This window comes from Sorex fumeus, unplaced genomic scaffold (assembly GCF_029834395.1).
Source record: "Sorex fumeus unplaced genomic scaffold, SorFum_2.1 ptg000098l, whole genome shotgun sequence".
NCBI classification, from domain to species: domain Eukaryota; kingdom Metazoa; phylum Chordata; class Mammalia; order Eulipotyphla; family Soricidae; genus Sorex; species Sorex fumeus.
Window position 1 is genome coordinate 68708841 of NW_026606155.1, and position 17738 is coordinate 68726578.

The 17738-nt window shown below is 36.4% G+C and overlaps 1 protein-coding gene across 5 annotated transcripts in view; it reads left to right on the plus strand.

The window, feature by feature from the left end:
- Positions 1-1575: 1575 nt before the first annotated feature.
- NOVA1 (NOVA alternative splicing regulator 1) overlaps positions 1576-17738 on the plus strand; it is a 144576-nt gene continuing 128413 nt past the window's right edge. For 2 of the 5 annotated variants that reach the window (XM_056134404.1, XM_056134405.1), the window contains exons 1-2: positions 1576-1718; positions 3623-3766. In XM_056134404.1, coding sequence (XP_055990379.1) covers positions 1583-1718; positions 3623-3766 — 280 coding nt within the window. In that variant the 5' untranslated portion in view covers positions 1576-1582. Of the gene's footprint in view, positions 1719-2393; positions 2562-3622; positions 3767-17738 lie in introns of those variants that run through there. The other 3 variants (XM_056134409.1, XM_056134407.1, XM_056134408.1) reach the window with 3 other exon arrangements.

Below are 17738 nucleotides of genomic sequence, written 5' to 3' on the forward strand. Positions count from 1 at the left end.
GTGCGAAGTGCCGGGAGCACACGAATGAAGGTTCTGCTCCCAGCCTTGACGCTGTCCCCGCCGCACTCCACGGTCACTCGAATGCCCTTCCCCGTCTAGCCCAAATTGTCGCTCGGGTCCCAGCAGGACCGCGATTGCACCCCGCCCCTTCACTCCCGGTCCTCTCCAAGTTTTCTGATTGGGAAGGGGCTGGGGCGCCTTCCGCACTTGTCCCTTTTATTGGCTGGCACGCTTGTCAGTAATCTCGCCTCCCGCCTTCCCAGCCTAGCGCGTTTCTCGGACCCTTCGGTTTCCGCGACGAGTCGTTTAGGTTTGCCTGAGCGGCGTTGCCGGGGACCCGCGACCTTTCACCCCTCCCTTCCCACCGGAGTGCCCGGGCGCCCGGCCCCGCCTCCGCGGCCCGCGCGCGCCTCCGCTGCGCCCCGGGCGCGCGCCCACACGCACGCGCGTCTCCTCTCCCGGGCTCCCCGCATCTTCCCACCCGCCCCCCCCTTCCACCACCCCCTTCCTCCCCCTCCACCCCCCCCCCCCGCCACACTGCTTCGGCGGGGCACCCCCACCCCCACCCCCTCCACCCCCGCAGGCTGAGGCATCGGCGTGGTTGGGAGGCGGCGGCGGCGGCGGCGCTGCTGAGAGGCAGGGACCCGAGCGCGAAGTGTGTGGGAGTCTCCGAACTCAACCCCTCTCTCTCTTTCGCTCTCTCGCTCTCCCCTCCCCGCGCAGCCATCCCCCTCCCTCCCCGCCAGCCCCCCCCCCCCACTCCCCCACAAGCGGGAGAAATAATGAGCGAGACCGGGCGGCAGCAGCAGCAGCGGCGGCGGCGGCGGCAGCAGCAGCAGCAGCAGCAGCGGCGGCAGCAGCGCCGAGCAGCCCCGGCCACGGCAGAACCGCTCGGGCAGCAGCAGCAGCAGCAGCAGCGGCGGCGGCGGCGGCCGCACCAGCGGCGGGAGCGAGCGCAGCGCTAAGCGCGGGGACCGCCGCGCTCCTTCCCCGGCTCCTGCCCTCCTCCGCCGCTCGCTCTCTCCGCAGCCACCTCCTTCCCCTCCTCCTGCTCATTCACTCTTTCCCTCACTCTCCCCTCCTCCTCCTCCTCCTCCTCCTCCTCCTCGGCTTCTCCCCGCGCCCCGCCAGCCCTCGCGTCTCCCACTCCCTCTTCTGCCCGTCCTCCCCGCTCCCTCCTCCCGCGCCTCCACTCGCCCCTCTCCCTGCTCCACTCTCTTTCCCCCTCTCTCCTTTCTTCTCCTTCTTGCACCCTCCGTCTCTCACACCCCCTCCATTCCCCGCTCTCCTTCCTGACACTGCACTGCAGCTGCTCCTCGGCCCAGCCCCCTCCTCAGTCAAACCAGCAACATTGCTTTTTTTTTTTTTCCGAAAGGGATTTCTATTGATCCGATTATAAAAAAAAAAACCTTAAGATAACCCAAAAGCCAAAAAAAAAAAAGCCAAACAGCCAAAAAAAAAAAAAAGAAAGAAAGGAAAAGAAAAGAAAAGAAAAAAAGAAAACAAAAAAAAGGAAAAAAAAAGCCAAACAAAAGGGAGAGAAGAACCTTCTCCCCCCGTAGCAGCGGCAGGAACTGCAAACATGATGGCGGCAGCTCCTATCCAACAGAACGGGACCCACACGGGGGTGCCCATAGACCTGGACCCGCCGGACTCGCGGAAAAGGCCGCTGGAAGCCCCCCCAGAAGCCGGCAGCACCAAGAGGACCAATACGGGCGGTGGGTATCGCTTCCACCTCCCCGCCAGCCCCATCCCCCGCCGCCCGCCCCGGCCTCCCTCCCGCCCGCCCGCCCGCCGCGGCGCCCTCCCAGCCAGCCGCCCGGACAGCTCCGGGCCGGAGCGGGCGGCCCGCGCGCCCCTGCCCCACGCCCCCTGCCCGGCACCTGCCCCGCGCCTCGCGCCGCCCCGACACCTTTTTCCCTTTTCGGGCTTTTTTTTTTCCTTTTTCCTTTTCTTTTTTTTTATCATTCATCAAAATGGCGACCGGTTTTTCGGACTAGATCTCTCTTTTTTTCCTCCCCCCTTGGCTTTCCTTGGGTCCCCCCAAGCTGACCCTTTAAATACCCTGGACCTGGGCGGGGTGGGGGGTCCGAGGAGGAGGAGGAGGAGGTGGAGGAGGAGGAGGAGGAGGAGGAGGATGCCCCCCGCGCGAGGAGGTGATGGCCGTCCCGGAGAGGCGCGCTTGCCCGGAGCAGGCTGCTCAAATAAATAAATAAATAAATGGCACTCGGGTAGCGGAAAGCAAATGATTGGGGCGCCCCGGAGTTGTCTGGTTCCCCCCCCACCTTCCTTCCCCCCTTCTCTATCCCCTTGCTTTGGGCCACAAGTAGTATGCACAGCCTGGAGGAGTGCAGGCTTCTAGCGCACTTGGATGATCGGGGCAGATAAGCTCATTGATTTGTCTTTAGGGGTGTGCGTGCGAGGGTGGGGGTGTCTGGGACGGTGACTTGTTAGTTAACATCCTGCGCTTTCCTGGGAAGATGAGTTATAACGGGACCGGACTCGCTCCTTCATGTGCACTGGAGTCATCTTAACAATGCACCCAATGCATCGAGGCAGAGGTGAATTTATCCCGCGTGTGCATTAGAGACGGATGGGGGGTCTTGCGAGTGGCACGCCCGCAAAAAAAAAAAAGGAATTGGGGGAACGTTCATTCGCACGAGGAAGCTGAATTTCCCGGCGCGTTTTCCTATTTAAGACAGCATCAGTGTGACGGAATTGAAAGTTTCTGGAGTTGGCTTGCTTTTCTAAAACCGTCTCGTTTCACTCTTTTCTGGGTTCACTCTTTCCCGGATGCCCCTCCGTTGAAAAAACAAAACAAAACGGTGGTTATTTGGGAGAAGGAGCATTTAGCTGCTGGGTCACTTTTAAGCATCTTTTGAGAGAAAGGACTCCTGAGCTTTTAGCGTTGGCAAAAATTCTTCTTCAGGTCCTTTAATTAATGAGCTTAACCAATATCTTGATAGTCTAAGAAGTGCTGAAGAAATACACCAGGATGAGTTAGATTTGCCAATCCATACTACTTTGAGTATTTCCTGGCAGTTACTGAAGGTTTGGAATACACCCACAGTTTGGGTGGATTATTTGGTAGGAGAATGATTATTTTGCATACTTTAAATAGGATATAGGCAATGCCTAATTGTAATCCTTCTGTGTTCAATACTGTTAAATAAATTTGGCTCATGACTGTTTACATTACTTTCAGTTTTTTTTTTTTAACAATACATGAAGTGAAGGTTTGCTTGGTACAAATCTCAGAAGTTTCATTCAAGGGCCAATTCATTTTGTTTTACATAGTAACCACAGATGGAATTGGAAGACTTCCATGTTTGGAATAACAACTGGAATTTAGTCATCAGTTTCCACGGTTCTGCAAAATAATAGAGCATGCTTAGATTTTAATTCCAAGTTTTAAAGTGTATATCTTAGAAAAAAATTGTAAAGACTAATTTTTCTCATGTAATTTGGCGTAATCTTGTTCTTCAAAAAATGTTTTAACCCCATAATACCTGCAGCTGCACGCCCAATGCTTTAATTGCTGTTTTTCTTTCATGAGGTGGTGGGGAGATACAAGGTTTAAACATAGCATGTTAACGGAAATATATTTCTTTGCATTTTTCAGAAGACGGCCAGTATTTTCTAAAGGTTCTCATACCTAGTTATGCTGCTGGATCTATAATTGGGAAGGGAGGACAGACAATTGTGCAGTTGCAAAAAGAAACTGGAGCTACCATCAAGCTGTCTAAGTCCAAAGATTTTTACCCAGGTAGGTGCAATGATGAAGAGATTGTTTGATAAATCCCCAGGGAGAGGAGAGCGGAAAGAGTTGTGTGTGGTGTGTGCCGTCTTGAAAAGAAATTCTCAGTAGTGTAGACTGTTTTAATTTCTGTATTGACTGGATTAGAATATTTGTGGAAAAAATTAATAATATTTCTATTGTTGATTATATTCTGTTCTTGTAATCAATAAACTGAATGGTTTAGGCCAATTGTGATATGAATCTTTCGGATGTGTGGAAATACTTCTTACTTATTAAGAAAACTTCAAAATTTAAAGATAGAAACGTGGACAGCTGGCATCAGGAAATAGGGTTCTTCTGAAGTTTTCAGACATCATTGTAATGACAATTAGTCTAGAATGAATTCAGAAGGGGGGGGAGGAAAGCATCTTAAAGGATGGACCATTTACTTCTGAAACCATTATGTACCTTTTTCTGCTTCATTGCTTTGTTTGTTGGCTCTAGAGTGAAGAGAACAAGTGCTGTCTCTTCAGATTTTTTAAATACTGATTTTTTTAATGTAAATGTGATAAAAGATATTGTATAAGAAGTAAAATAGTGCTTCAAAATGTGTTACATATGTACTGCATTTTCTTAAAATGTTAACAGTGTATGGTATTGTAACCTAGAGAAATATGGCAAGTTTCTAGGTGGTATGACTGTAATTTTGTAGTTTTCAGTGTTTTTTCCCCCTATTGCAAATGACACAATTCTACATGTCCATTTTATTTATTTTTAAAATCATTTTGTTATTCAACATAACAGGTTTTACTTTTAATTGGAAAATCCCATAATTAAATAGTGTATCTTCTAAACCAAACATTCATTGATTTGCTTTTACTTAGATGCATCTTCTGCCACCTGGGGGGCAGGGGGCATATTTTGTCTTTATGACCAAAAGAAGTGTTAATTCAGTGCTGACGGGACCAGTACTGCTTTCCCTCCACCCTGATGGAAATGAAAAGCTGCTTTTCTTTCACTATCTAGTTCAGTTAGAGTGCCTTAATACAGCAAAGACTTTGGCATGAATGTAAGCAGGATATTTGGAGGATTTCTTTTTTAATAGCCAATCAATTGTTTGGCGATAGAAAAAGAACCATTATGCCCAATAAGGTGTTAGAGTTAGAAATCATCATTTATATACTACATAAATTAAATGTATATTTGATAACCATTAAATTTATAAGACTAAAATGTGATCTGTTAGATATGCCATCTTTTGAAAGTTTGTTTTGAGAGTAGTTTTGTAGATAGCGTTCCTTTTCTTTAAAACTTTCCTTATGCATTAAGAAAGTTGGCTTAACATATTTACGTTCATATATACAAAAGGCATATTATGATAAAAAATCAGTTTGGAATTGTGAAAACTCTTTATACAAATAAAAGCACTCAAAAGAGCTTGATTGCAGAATTAATAACGTGATAATTTTAGGAAGAGCTGCAATGGTAAATTAGATTCACTGTCAATAGATGAAAATGAAATTGCTTTTTTTGCATTTATATATGAGATGGTATCAGATGTTCAGGGTTATTATAGAAAATTGGTGTTTATCAAGGGTATTCCAAATAGTAAATTAAATGCCTTTCATTTCAATATAGTTTATTTTCAGTAGGTTGGAAAGGGTGCACAGAGAAATGGTTCTTTTGTTTTTAGTCTACTTAGTTCTGCATTTCTTTCTTACACTATCGAAATTACTTTATGTATAGTTGTCAGGGATGTTGGTCATACAGTGCAAGAAGATAGTTGGGAAAAAGTGGAAAATAGAATGCTTTGAATGAAATTTTGTGTGTGTAGTGACGTAACCTGATGAAATGTGAGTTGAAATGTCTGGATAAAGGAAGACATACTCCCTGTAACAGGTGGAAGCCAATCGTACACCATGGGATCAGTTTTAAAGATAAAATAAAGCTTTGTAATATATAAGAAGCTTTAATAATTTTGAACACTTTGTGTTAATATACTTTTAAATTAGGATACTACCTGTTTGGACAGATCTCTCTCTTCTTATAGACTTTAATTTTAATGTCTTTCTGGTCCTGTTTGACTACAATCCTGTGGAATTTTCTAAGGATGTGGTATTCTTCAACCTAGAGCCCCTGTGAGCTCCCTTTAACTTCTTTTACTCAGATATTTCTTAGGGATACCTACCTTGCTCTAAACTTTGATTTGTTTTGTCCAATTACAATTATTTTCGTGGAAGGTTAACTCAAAGTTGTTTTTTTTTTCATAATATATATCTATATATCTATAGGCTCATTCTATTAGCATGAAGATAACTGATTACTTCTTGAAGTTTTTTTCTGTTTATAATTTGCTAAGAGGATATTCAGGGGAAAGTATACTTTAGTTGCCCTAACCTAATGAATTTATTCAAATTACGATTTGAAACAATGTAATTATGTTCATTAGGTTTAGTTTAAGTACTGTGTATTTGAGAAAAACTTTCTTCTGGATATATAAGGCAGAGTGCAGACATACTTTGGGGATTATTTTAATAGGTTTCAATTCAGATGATAGGTTCATTGTTTTTATTGTGGCCAATAAGATCTCATATTTATCTATATTTTTATAACTTTTTTTTTTTAGCTCTGATCGTATCTTTAAAGTATTGTAAGCAACCTTGCCTCCTTGAGTAAATTTTTTATAAGTCTGGCTAAAATGATGAAAGTATTTTGCACATTAAGTAGTGTGAATTTAGACTTCTTACAACGGTATATTATGTATTTCAGGTTGTCATTTGTTAAATCATCTGGGGAAAGTGTATGAGAAGAACTATAAATCCCATTTTAAAAAATTATTGTAGTGGCAGAGAGAAAAAATGTCTATTAGGTTTTACTTTTTACTGTGTTGCATAACTCATTTATCTAGTTTAAAGAACCTAATTCTTAATCAAATACTAATTTATTACTAGTGGTTCATAAATTCTTTTCTCTTAACTTGAGTAAGGCAACCTAATTTTGTTTTCATATTATCCTCTTTATAATTAGGTTACATAGAGTTGTTGCCTTGTAATAAAATAAAAAACAACTTTCACATTCTGAGAAATATATTACTGTATGCATTTTCAGAATGGCTATAGTTTTTTTTCCCCCGTTTTACTTGGCATTTGAAGATATGTGTAGATTTTGTTAGAAAGTAGATTGAGTTTATGTTAAAATTATTTAATGAATGGTTCAGGTAGTTGGAAAAGCTTATTTAATTGTGATTGAGAGTAGTAAAAGATATATAGAATAAATATATTCACATGTGCCTTAGATTTTAGCATAGCATACCTATGTTTATTCTATTACATGATACTAAAGATATTTATTATATCAAACAGGAACCCTTCACTATACTTCTGAAAAATGTTTGTGTTTTACAGCTTTCATATTTGTATTTTAAAACTAGATCATGTTTAATACAATTTCCTTTCTGGATTGTAAGTTAAAACTTTTATTTCTTTATTTTGTCTTAATTTTATTACTGTCCAAACATGGATGATGGCTTTTTGTTAAGTTAGAGACCACTTTTGTATTAAATTTTTAAAAACAGTAAGTAGTGTAAGTGAATTTTTCTTTTAGTGAAGAAAATGCCCTACACTATTTTAGTTTTAACATGGAAAAATCTAATGGCTGGTTTAACCTTTATGATTTAGATTGTTTTAGAATGATTTTTTTTAAAATCAGAAGTTGATGAAGTTTAAAAATAGATAACTTTTTTGTTTACATCATTTAAGGAAGAGTTTTAGATATTTGAATAATGGGAATGCTTCTTTAAAACTTGTAATATATACTCTTTGATCTTTGATGTAAAGCATCTAAGAAATTTATTTCAAGGTGAAACTAGTAGATAACTTGAATCGCACATCTAGAAAATAATATAATTCCCGGAACTGTTAGTTGAATAGGCTAGTTAGTGATACATTGTATTATATCTTTGATTTTAATATGCTAAAATAATTACTGACACAAAATTTTTTGTTTAATTTTAAGATTGTAATATTTTGTACTTGTTATGTCTCCTATTATTTTGGTTTACTTTATGCTTTTTCTCTGTCCTTAATTAAAGGAGGGAACCATAATCTTCTACTTAGATATTTATTTTTCTCTTATAAGTGCTTTAATTTTATTTCTTATACTTTATTTAAGCAGCGGAAATCATCAAAGGACTGATACTATTATAGCATAGTCTATACAAAAAGTACAGTTTCTGAGAGATAATTTTTATATTTGTAAAAGCAAATATTTTGTATGAGATTTCATTAACAGTAAAATCATAGCTATTCATCTATTTCTTTTTTTATTTAACTTGGTGTTTATATCATTCATTAGCAATTTGGTAACCTATGGAACACCATTCATTTCTGTTTTGGTGTTTATGTGAATTATATGCCATGATGTCAATTTTGAAGTTGCTGTTTGAAGCTTCAAGGATTTTGAGAAAGTTAACATTTTGTGACATTGTAAGAAAATAGAGTATATCTAACAACATTACTTAGTTATATTATGATAATAGATTTAAGGAATAGTTTAAAACATAGTGAACACAATTAGTGGGAGAGTTTAATATTTATATATTGAAGATGTTTTTTATAATATACATACAGGGAAAGAGGTCTGTGTCTTGGGAACACTAAGGAGTATGGGATATCACAAAAATATGAGCAAAATAAAATCTTTTTTATGCTATAGCTGTTTATTATGTTTTTATGGCTTAAGAGAATTAAATTTTAAAGCTCTTAGCTGACACAAGTCACACTTACTGAACACATCTGTGTCACTATTAACTGAAACTTACCTAATAAACCTTAAAAAAAAAAAAACCCAAACAAAAAAGTGACATACTCGGTGGCTTCCACTTTAGTAGAGCTCTGTTTTAAAGCACAACTTTTATGAGCAAGTGCAGCTTTTCGAAATAAAATTGGGGGGACAAGGATGGGGAGATTTGTGCTTGATTGCCATCTCATTTCCATCTTTGGATACAGCTCTAGCATAAAGTTAAACAACATCTGCAGAGATCTGACTGACAAACATCTCTCTGGGACTCATCATTGCAGCCTGCAGCAGGTGCATTCAGCTTTGCAGTCTTTTCCAAAAAAGAGGTTAGTTTGTTCTAACATTTATCAGTAGACCAGTGGGAGCAAGTGACTAGAGAGGAGTGGTTGGTTGTCACTTGTCCAGTGCTGGAATACTACAGGTAATTGGACTGGACTGGTGGGGACTTCAGCAGAGTGTTTCTCACATTGCACTGCAGCTGCTATGGCGCTTAATTAATCTGACCCTCAGAGACTGAAGTGTCATACTATAAAACGCAACATGCAAGAAATGAAGAATTACTTTTCAGCATTTCCTGATTCTGGAGTTTGAAAAGTTTCCTTTTGCTTCATCATAGTCTTTAAAAAATATGACACCAGCTTTTGCACATGTTTACTATGGAAACTTTTGGAACTAAAATGGTTTTACATTCACTGGTGAATCTGATAGAATCCACATGAAAAAGAGATGGAGACCCTAGGTTAAAAACCAAAAACAGTCTTAAGTCAGAAATGTTTTCATTTCCCTGTTTTGCAAGTACATTTTCAAATGATAAGTGGAAAAAGTGGAAATCTGTTCTAGTTCATGTTTCAAAAGTCAGTCTTAAACTGACTTTATTTGATAGAATTAACCCAGGTAAATTAAGTTGTATCTTTTTAGCATGTTTAGGGCTTTGGCAAACAAACTTTGCTGAGTGTTTTGAAGTACTCCAACCTATGAGAAGCCCTCCAACAAATGACAGGTAGATATATATAAAAATATTTCTAGTATGTTTCAACTCACTAATGGAATGCTATTGATATAATTTGTTTTGTTATCAATGAATTAAAATTTGACTAAATCTCAAAAAAATTAGTCTGTTGTTTGTTTCTGTCTGAAGTACCGACTCATACTGTTTTCTTATGAAAACAACATCTTCTTATGTATTCCAGTAGAGTTCCCAGTTAATATAGGTGTCTCATCACAGTCCTGTTTATTAATTGGACCTTGAATGAGAAACAGTCTCAAAGGTAAATTGCTTTTAAATCTGGAAAATTGCTGTATTATTATAAGATTATTCAGAATTTAAAATAGAGTTTTTGCGAAGCCTTTGACTTTCCTGTTTTACTGTTTTGGATTTTTTGATATCCATTGAATGTAACTTGTCAATTATGCCAGAGTAACTAAGTTCTGTGATTTACTCAGAATTTTTTCCTAATTTTTTTTTTTTTGGGTAACATAATTTTCTTGAAGATATTTTTGCTGATATTGACAATAACATTAGAGTTTGAAGTTACTGTTTGTAAGAAGTCTTTTAAGTTTCATTTTAATTAAATTATAATCATTGGTAATTTGTTGGTAATTATAGTAATTAAGGGAAATAAGATGAAAATAATCATCTCTAGATGTCAAGAGATTCATTTCCCACACTTTTAAATATATTTCCATTTTGAATCAAGATTTTTTGACATAATGCACTTTTTTCTTATTATCATCAATATAAATGATTATTTAAAATTTTGCATATATTTTACCACTGTTTGAAAACTTTTGATAAAAAAGATATTGAATAAGAATAAACATTGTAGGAATATAAAATCAAAAAATATGTACACAGGACAAACTTTTTGAAATGCTTTCAATATTTGTTAATTCAAACCACTATATGGATATCCTTTTCCATAACAAACTTTGATCATGAAAACACATAATATCTGCACTCCATCATTGATCTTTTGCTGCTTCCTGCAGGGCCTGTCATAGCATCGTTGACAGGACCAGATGAAAAATGAAATCAGTATCTTGAGTTTTTTAACAGCAAAATGATTCAGGTAAGATTACTTGGTGTGAAAAATAAAACTTGAAACAATCATTCTTGAAATAATTTTATTTAGTAGAAATATTTAAATTTACCATTTTTCCTTCTTTCAAAACCCATTTTATGTCTTACTGATGTTCAGTATATTCTAATTTTTATTTTTTCTGAACTCAGTAATTTTTTACGCTTTAGACTATAATATTGCTTACATTCCTTGTGAAACAGCATTTTTTTTAAGTTTTAAGGCTAACTTTTTTTGATTTAGAGATTTTTCTTTTTTAGAACAATTATAAGACTGATGCTCCTTAATTCTTTTGCAGGATAAATTTTCACAGAATGAACTTAGAAACTAAATAAGACCACATCCTGCATTATCTTTAGGGTGTAGTACATGTTTAATTGATTGAATTTTTTAAAGTCATTTCTTTCTTAAAGAATAAACTTGTTTTCATTTAAGTTCATAATTTGCTGCTCCAAGGAATTAGATTTGTTAATGAACAATATCAAGTAATTTGGCTGATTGGGGAGGGTGCGGATGGGTATAAGAGGAGACCTAGGGTAGTGTATTTTGTTTACACTGAGTAGTGAGGATCTTGCTAGATATTTTTATTATCTTCATTGTGCAAATATATTAGAACTGTAGTTTTTCAGTTTTGATTATATTTATTTTTTTATGTCTGTTTTTGAAGGTATTCATTTTGGAAAGCAAATGAACTCTTGGAGACTGTTCACTTAATTATTTTATGAGTCATTTTTATTTTCTAAAACTGATTTATGTGTTTGTCTTTTTTTAAAAAAATTATTATTGTCCTTAAAAATGACCACCACCACAACACACTCTTTGCAGGGCCTAGTGATGGTATAGTAGGTAAAGTGCTTGCCTTGCACATGGCCAACCCAGGTTCAGTTCCGGACAGGGGCTCAGAGGAGTGATCCCTGAGTACAGAGCCTAGAGTAAGTCTTGAGCACTGCTTGGTGTGGCTCAGGTCCCCTTCCCACTAAACACTGGTTTTATTCTTTCGTGTGACTGCTGTTCCGAAATCTTGTTTTTAATTTTGTGCATTTGTCCAGTGATTCTTATGAGCCTCTGTATGGGAAACTCATCATAGCTTGGAATTATCATAAAGTGTCTTTTCTTTATAAAGGAATGAGCATGTTTTACTTTACCTTAAAAATTGTACTTTGTTATTGTCTCCTTAAGTTTTGTTGTAAATTTATTATAGGGCAGCTCTGTCGAAGACAAAATGAGGACACTTAGGAGTATAATGAGGACACTTAGGAATAGCAAAGAGGCTTTCCATTTAAAAGGATTGGATATGGAACTAGATGAAAGGAATGGAATTTAGAAATGTCTTTAAGAATCTTCATTTGACAGTTGAGAAAACCAAGATATCAAGATAATTGAGTGGTGTATGTTCTAAATGTCCTGTAACTTTGTTTTCTGACTATGTGCTACAATTGTGATAATTCTTTTATCCTCCTTGTTTTGTTATACTTCCCCTCCCCCAACATTCCTTTTTGATATGATTCTGAAGGAAAAATTCACTTTCTCTCTCTTAAACTAAATAGGATGTCAAAAAGCAAAGAAACGTGAGTGAATATGAGTTATTTTATGATACATTTTTATTATTGATTGTTACTCTAAAGGGCCAAAGATGTGACATATTAAAAAAAAAACAAAAACAAACAACAGATGATAGATTGTGCTTGCTTGGCTATGCCCGGTTATATTATATTTCCTGTAATTGTACTCTGAAAATGGCCATATTTTCTAATTGAATCGATTTCTTGCAACTTCATTACTTTTCTTCTTTTGCCAAGGCAATTTGTTGTTGTTGTTGTTTTCTTCCATCCATTACTTTTTAGTTGAGCTCTTTTCAAATTTTATGGTATTAGGGAGGCAGGTGAAGGGGCTGAAGGTCCCCTGGGCATAATTCAGGGTGGCTTTGGGGGCCTCAAGAACCTCCATGCTAGGCCAAGCACTGAACTGTCAGGCCAAAACAACTGGCTTGATTATTGCCAGGAGTGGCTGTTGGGCCCCGGAGCTCAGCTTGGAAATCCTTCTCCATACCCCAAATTGTAGACTTTCTAATTCAGAGTTATTTATAAGGATGTACATACATATATATGTGTTTGTATATATATTTATATGTCCCCATTATTATGCAACTATTTAAAAAATTTTCTTATGTATTTAATATTTGACTGCACACATATAATGATTTTAAAAGAAAAAAATGTGATTAAAAAATCAGCATGAGGCTAATACTCAGGCAGTCTAAGTAAAACTGTAGATTTACTATTGTTTTCTAAATTTTAATTTCATTAAATTAGTCCATTGCTCAGTTAATTAGAATTCTGAGTTTTTTTTTACATTGTACTACTGATTTTTCTTTATAACTTAAAATTGAAATAAATCTTTCATGATAGCCTTTATTCACGTTAATTGAATAATTCAGCTTCATTGTTGTGAAGGATTTTATGTCATCCTTTTTTTTCTGCTCTCTGTTAAAACATACAGCCTAGTGTTTTAAACGTAGGTGGTAGTTGAGATTTAATTGAATGTCTGAATGACTATATGAGGCTCATGCTAAGAACTGCTCATGCAGTAGTAATATAGTTGATGTCAAAGGTAATCCAGCTTTAGATTATCATTACATTTCCAGTTTACTTTGGTGGAGTATATATTTAAAATCCATATTTTGTGTAAGTCTGTTAATAGTTCAAATGCCAAGCAGAGTACGATTATAGAATTGTTAGGATAAGTATGAATCCAAGTATTAAGGAGGAAGAGGGAAGTTTGTTTGCTCTTTAAGAAGTTAGTTTGTGTGAAGCAAACCGAAAACCAGTATTATAGAGAAATACTTCACAGTTGTCTCTACAGTGAAGATTGTCTTTAAATTATTCTGATTATGTAATTTGAGTATAATTAATTTCAGTAAAGACATTTAAAATCTGTATTATATTTTTATTGTTATATCACACCTTAGTTTGTTGCTACATGATTATTGTTTAGTAGGGAAGGTAGTCTACTGATTTTTCTTAAAATACCTTGAAAATAAAAATACACAATTTAATTGAAGTTCCGCATATTAAATATATGTTTACTAAATTTTTAACAAATAAATTTTAGTATCTTCACCGAACATGAGGCAGAGTGGTGAGGAAGGTTATATGGTTAAGTACATTATGATTTGTATATCAGCATGCAGTATAGTGAACTTCATTTGTATAGAACTTGACTTCCTTTATTGTCAGGGTGTGTTTTTTTAATTTAAATTTGAAATTTTAGAAAAGCTATTGAACTCAGACTGTGTAAGTCTTTATAATACTCGAATAGTTAAAATTTAGAGAAATGCATGAAACTAGTGTTTTTTATATTTACATATTGGGTTTTTTTGGGCTATAAATAAATTGATGAAACATTTAAGATTTAATAGATTACTTTTTTATTTTTCATATTTAAGTCATCATTTTTTTTTTGGTTTTCTGGCCACACCCAGAATTGTGGGTTTATAGCTGTGGCACTCAGGCACTACTCCTGGGACTTGGGGACCATATGTATACCAGAGATTGAACCCTGTCGGCTGTGTGCAAAGCAAGTATCCTACCCTACATACTCTCTCTCTAGCCCCCAAAGTCCCTTACACTTTTATAAATTTTATTTATTTATTTATTTATTTATTTTATAAAACTGGGTTGAGTAGTGGATTAAAATAACTCTTAGCATTTCTTTCTTTATGTGACTTTCTCAGCTGTTGGCCAGAATTTAACATTTTACTCACTGTGCAGTCAGAACTAATTACAGTGCTCTTAAGATCTGAGGGTCAAGCAAGGGAGCAGTAACAAGTGGTAAAGATGAAGACCTGAGTATAATGAAGTTTGATAGAATTGTCTCTAAAAGTAAGAACCCTTATCAATGGTGGGGTCTTGAGAAGAAAGGTCGACTCCAAAGAAGAGTTTTTAAAAGGAGCGGACAGGGTTTAGAAGGTTGAATTTTAATTTGCTTATTGGATTAGCATGGAAAGTCACTTGAAACAGAGAGATGAAATATATAGCCATAGAGATAATAAATTTTTTTGGTATACACAGGAATCCCAAAATAGTTTTGCATTATAACAGAAAAAGTGGATATTGCTGTGGGGGAGAGAGGGAGTTGGGAGATAACTGTACTAATTTGTACAGATGAAAGAGAATGCATTACATATTTAAAAAGCATATTTCACATATGAAAATGAAAAATGCTTATAAACTTTTATTAGCTAGAGTTGTACTTTGGGGATGGAAAAATTGGGACCTTCACAGAATTGCTCAAGTTTACTCCTGGCTCTACACTAAGACTCCTCCTGGCAGTGCTGAGGGGATCAGGCCATTTGTGGTACCAGGGATCAGTGTGAGGTTGACTGCATGCAAGGCAAGTGCCTTATTCCCTGTACTATTTCTTGGGCCCCTTAGCTAAAGTTCTTTTAAATAAAAATGTATCTGTTATAAAGCACTGATACTGGTACTAAAATGTGTGTGCATGTGTGTGTATGAGGATTTTCCCAGTTAAAAGTAGAGTTGAGTAGTAGATCTAGCGTTTGACTTTCTACTTAGGAAGCATGACTAGAAATAAAAGATGCGTGTGTATATACATGCACATATACTTATATACACCTGCCTATAGAAAAAGTTTAAGTGCAAGGTGAGGAATACAGGAAGATGATGTTAAGAAACATGAGTGCTGTCTTTTAAAGTGTAAAAGATAAAACATAGTAAGCTAGCAAAGGATAAATGTCAGTGAAGAGTGTTTTGTTTGTAAAAAGCTCTGAAGCTACCAGTGCATTAATGACATTTGTACACTTTTACAGAAAAGTCAACTCTTTTGTTGTCTAAACTGAATTATATAAAGTTAGTAACTTGATTGGCTTATATTACTGGTTTCTCTTTAATTCAGAGCTGCTTAGAATCATACCAGATAGTTTTTTTTTATTTCCAAAACTATGTGAATAGATCTTTTTAGTTCTCTTTCCATTTAAAGTGATGTGTTCATTTTAATCTGTTGAGTATTAATTGAAACTAGTTTGTAAATGCATACTTTTAAAAATATGTATATTGATGGTTGCATACTTAAGTTTTGTTACTGATAGACATTGATATGCGTTATGTCAAAGCAAAAATATGAAGCTTTTGTGTGTGTTCTTATATAATCGTATTGTTTGGGATTTTTGTTGATTTGTTCAGCAGTATAGCAGTATTCTAATCATTGATAAACATTGCACATAAAATTCTTAGACTTAATAGTCAAACTCAGTTGAATTAAAACTGAAAAATATGGCTCTGTTTTTTTTTCATTTAGAGAATGAGATTAAAAATTATCTCGTATTTTATAGTGATTTGTAAAATTATTGGCTAGTTTTGTAGAGAAACATTAAAAAATTGAACAGCTGAAATGACATTAAGCAACAGATGGGGATTTGAAAGAAAAATATTCACAGTGTAATCTTTATTTAAGAGCTATTTATAATTCAGTAATACTAGTTGTGCAATTGAAGGTTGAATTCAGTATAAAAAGGGAGAGTAAACAAAAATCTAAAATCCCATGTCTTTTACAAATTTTTTACTTGTTTTGGGGTCACACCCAACAGTGCTCAGGGCTTATTCTTGGCTCTGGACTCAGGGATCACTCCTGGTAGGCTCTGGGGACCATAAGGGGTGTAGGGGTGGGGGTGGGTGGGAGGGGTTGTGGATGAAACTCTGATTGTCCTCTCTGGCCCACAAATTTCTTTTCAAGTGATACTCTGTATTTACCCTTATCGTCTCAACAGAAAAAAAAAAACAACACACACACATTATTGTCATTATTGTCTTAAACTTCTAAACTGTATTCCTGTTCTGCTTAAAGAAAGTTTTGTTTTAAAGCTTTAGTATACTTTTACTACAGTTATGTATGATATCTTGTATCTTGTTTAAAAACTAAATGACTCGGTATGAAATCGAACAAACTGTGAGTGTGATGTGCTGCTATATGTGGCTGTGTAAGTTGGCACATATTTCAAATGGCTTGTTTAATGTATTGTATTACAAAGATAAGTAATTTTATTGTGGAACACTGCTTATTTTATTATATGGTCTCCTGCTGGTGAGCTTAAAATGCTGACAGATCCTTTACAAGTCAGTCCTTATAAAAAGCTTTTTGTTGTCTGTTTGAGTTACTTTGAAATTTGTGAAAACTCATGAAAATTTTATACATGCTTTGAGGGATGATCATAAATTCGAAGAGTAATTATATATGTATATAATTTCCAGGAATACTTATAATATATGTGTATATATTGTATTTTTGTTAAAGATGAATATGCTAATAAATGTGGTATTGCCAAAAATGGCTTAGTAGGGGTAAAAGTAGTATTTTTGAAAGAAAATATACGTATGTTGATGAGAAAGTTTCACGTTTTGGTAAAGCCATTAAAAAGCAAAAATCACCTGGGACGAGAGATAATACTGCAGGTAGGGCTGGGTTTGACCTCTGGCACTCCTTATAGTCCCCAGAACATGCCAGGAGTTGTCCCCTTTTGCAGAGATAGGAGTGAGCCCCAAGCACAGCTATTACATCCTCCCCACAATAAATAAATAAATAAATAAAACAAAACAAAACTAAGAAGAAAGCTCAAAAGCACATATTGCACTTTTAGGACAAAGAGTTTAAGTTTGAAATCATGTTCCAACTTTCTTGGACATAGTTTTTTTCGTTGATTTTTAATTTTTAAACTACCACTTTTTTCAAAGAGTTACTTGAGACCTTTGATATATTCAGCAGATTTTATTAGACCTAAGCAGAAACTTCAGTATAAAAGGGGTAATTTATGTAGTTTAATGGAATAAATTAATATAGGTAAGAATTTTGTATGTTTTTGACTAATGTGCAGAACAAATGCATTTCTATTTGGAGAAAATCTTTTTAAAAATTGGGATTTGCAAATGATCTAAGCAGCCATTATCTAACTTCATGTCTTTTAAAGAGTCAGACTGAATTACTTTAGGTGCAATTTTAAATTCTCTTTCACCATCAGTGGGAAATATTTGGAATCTAAATCCATATGTTACTTAATATAACTTACTTAATAATATGTAGTACCTTAACATAGTTTATTAATCATGACAATT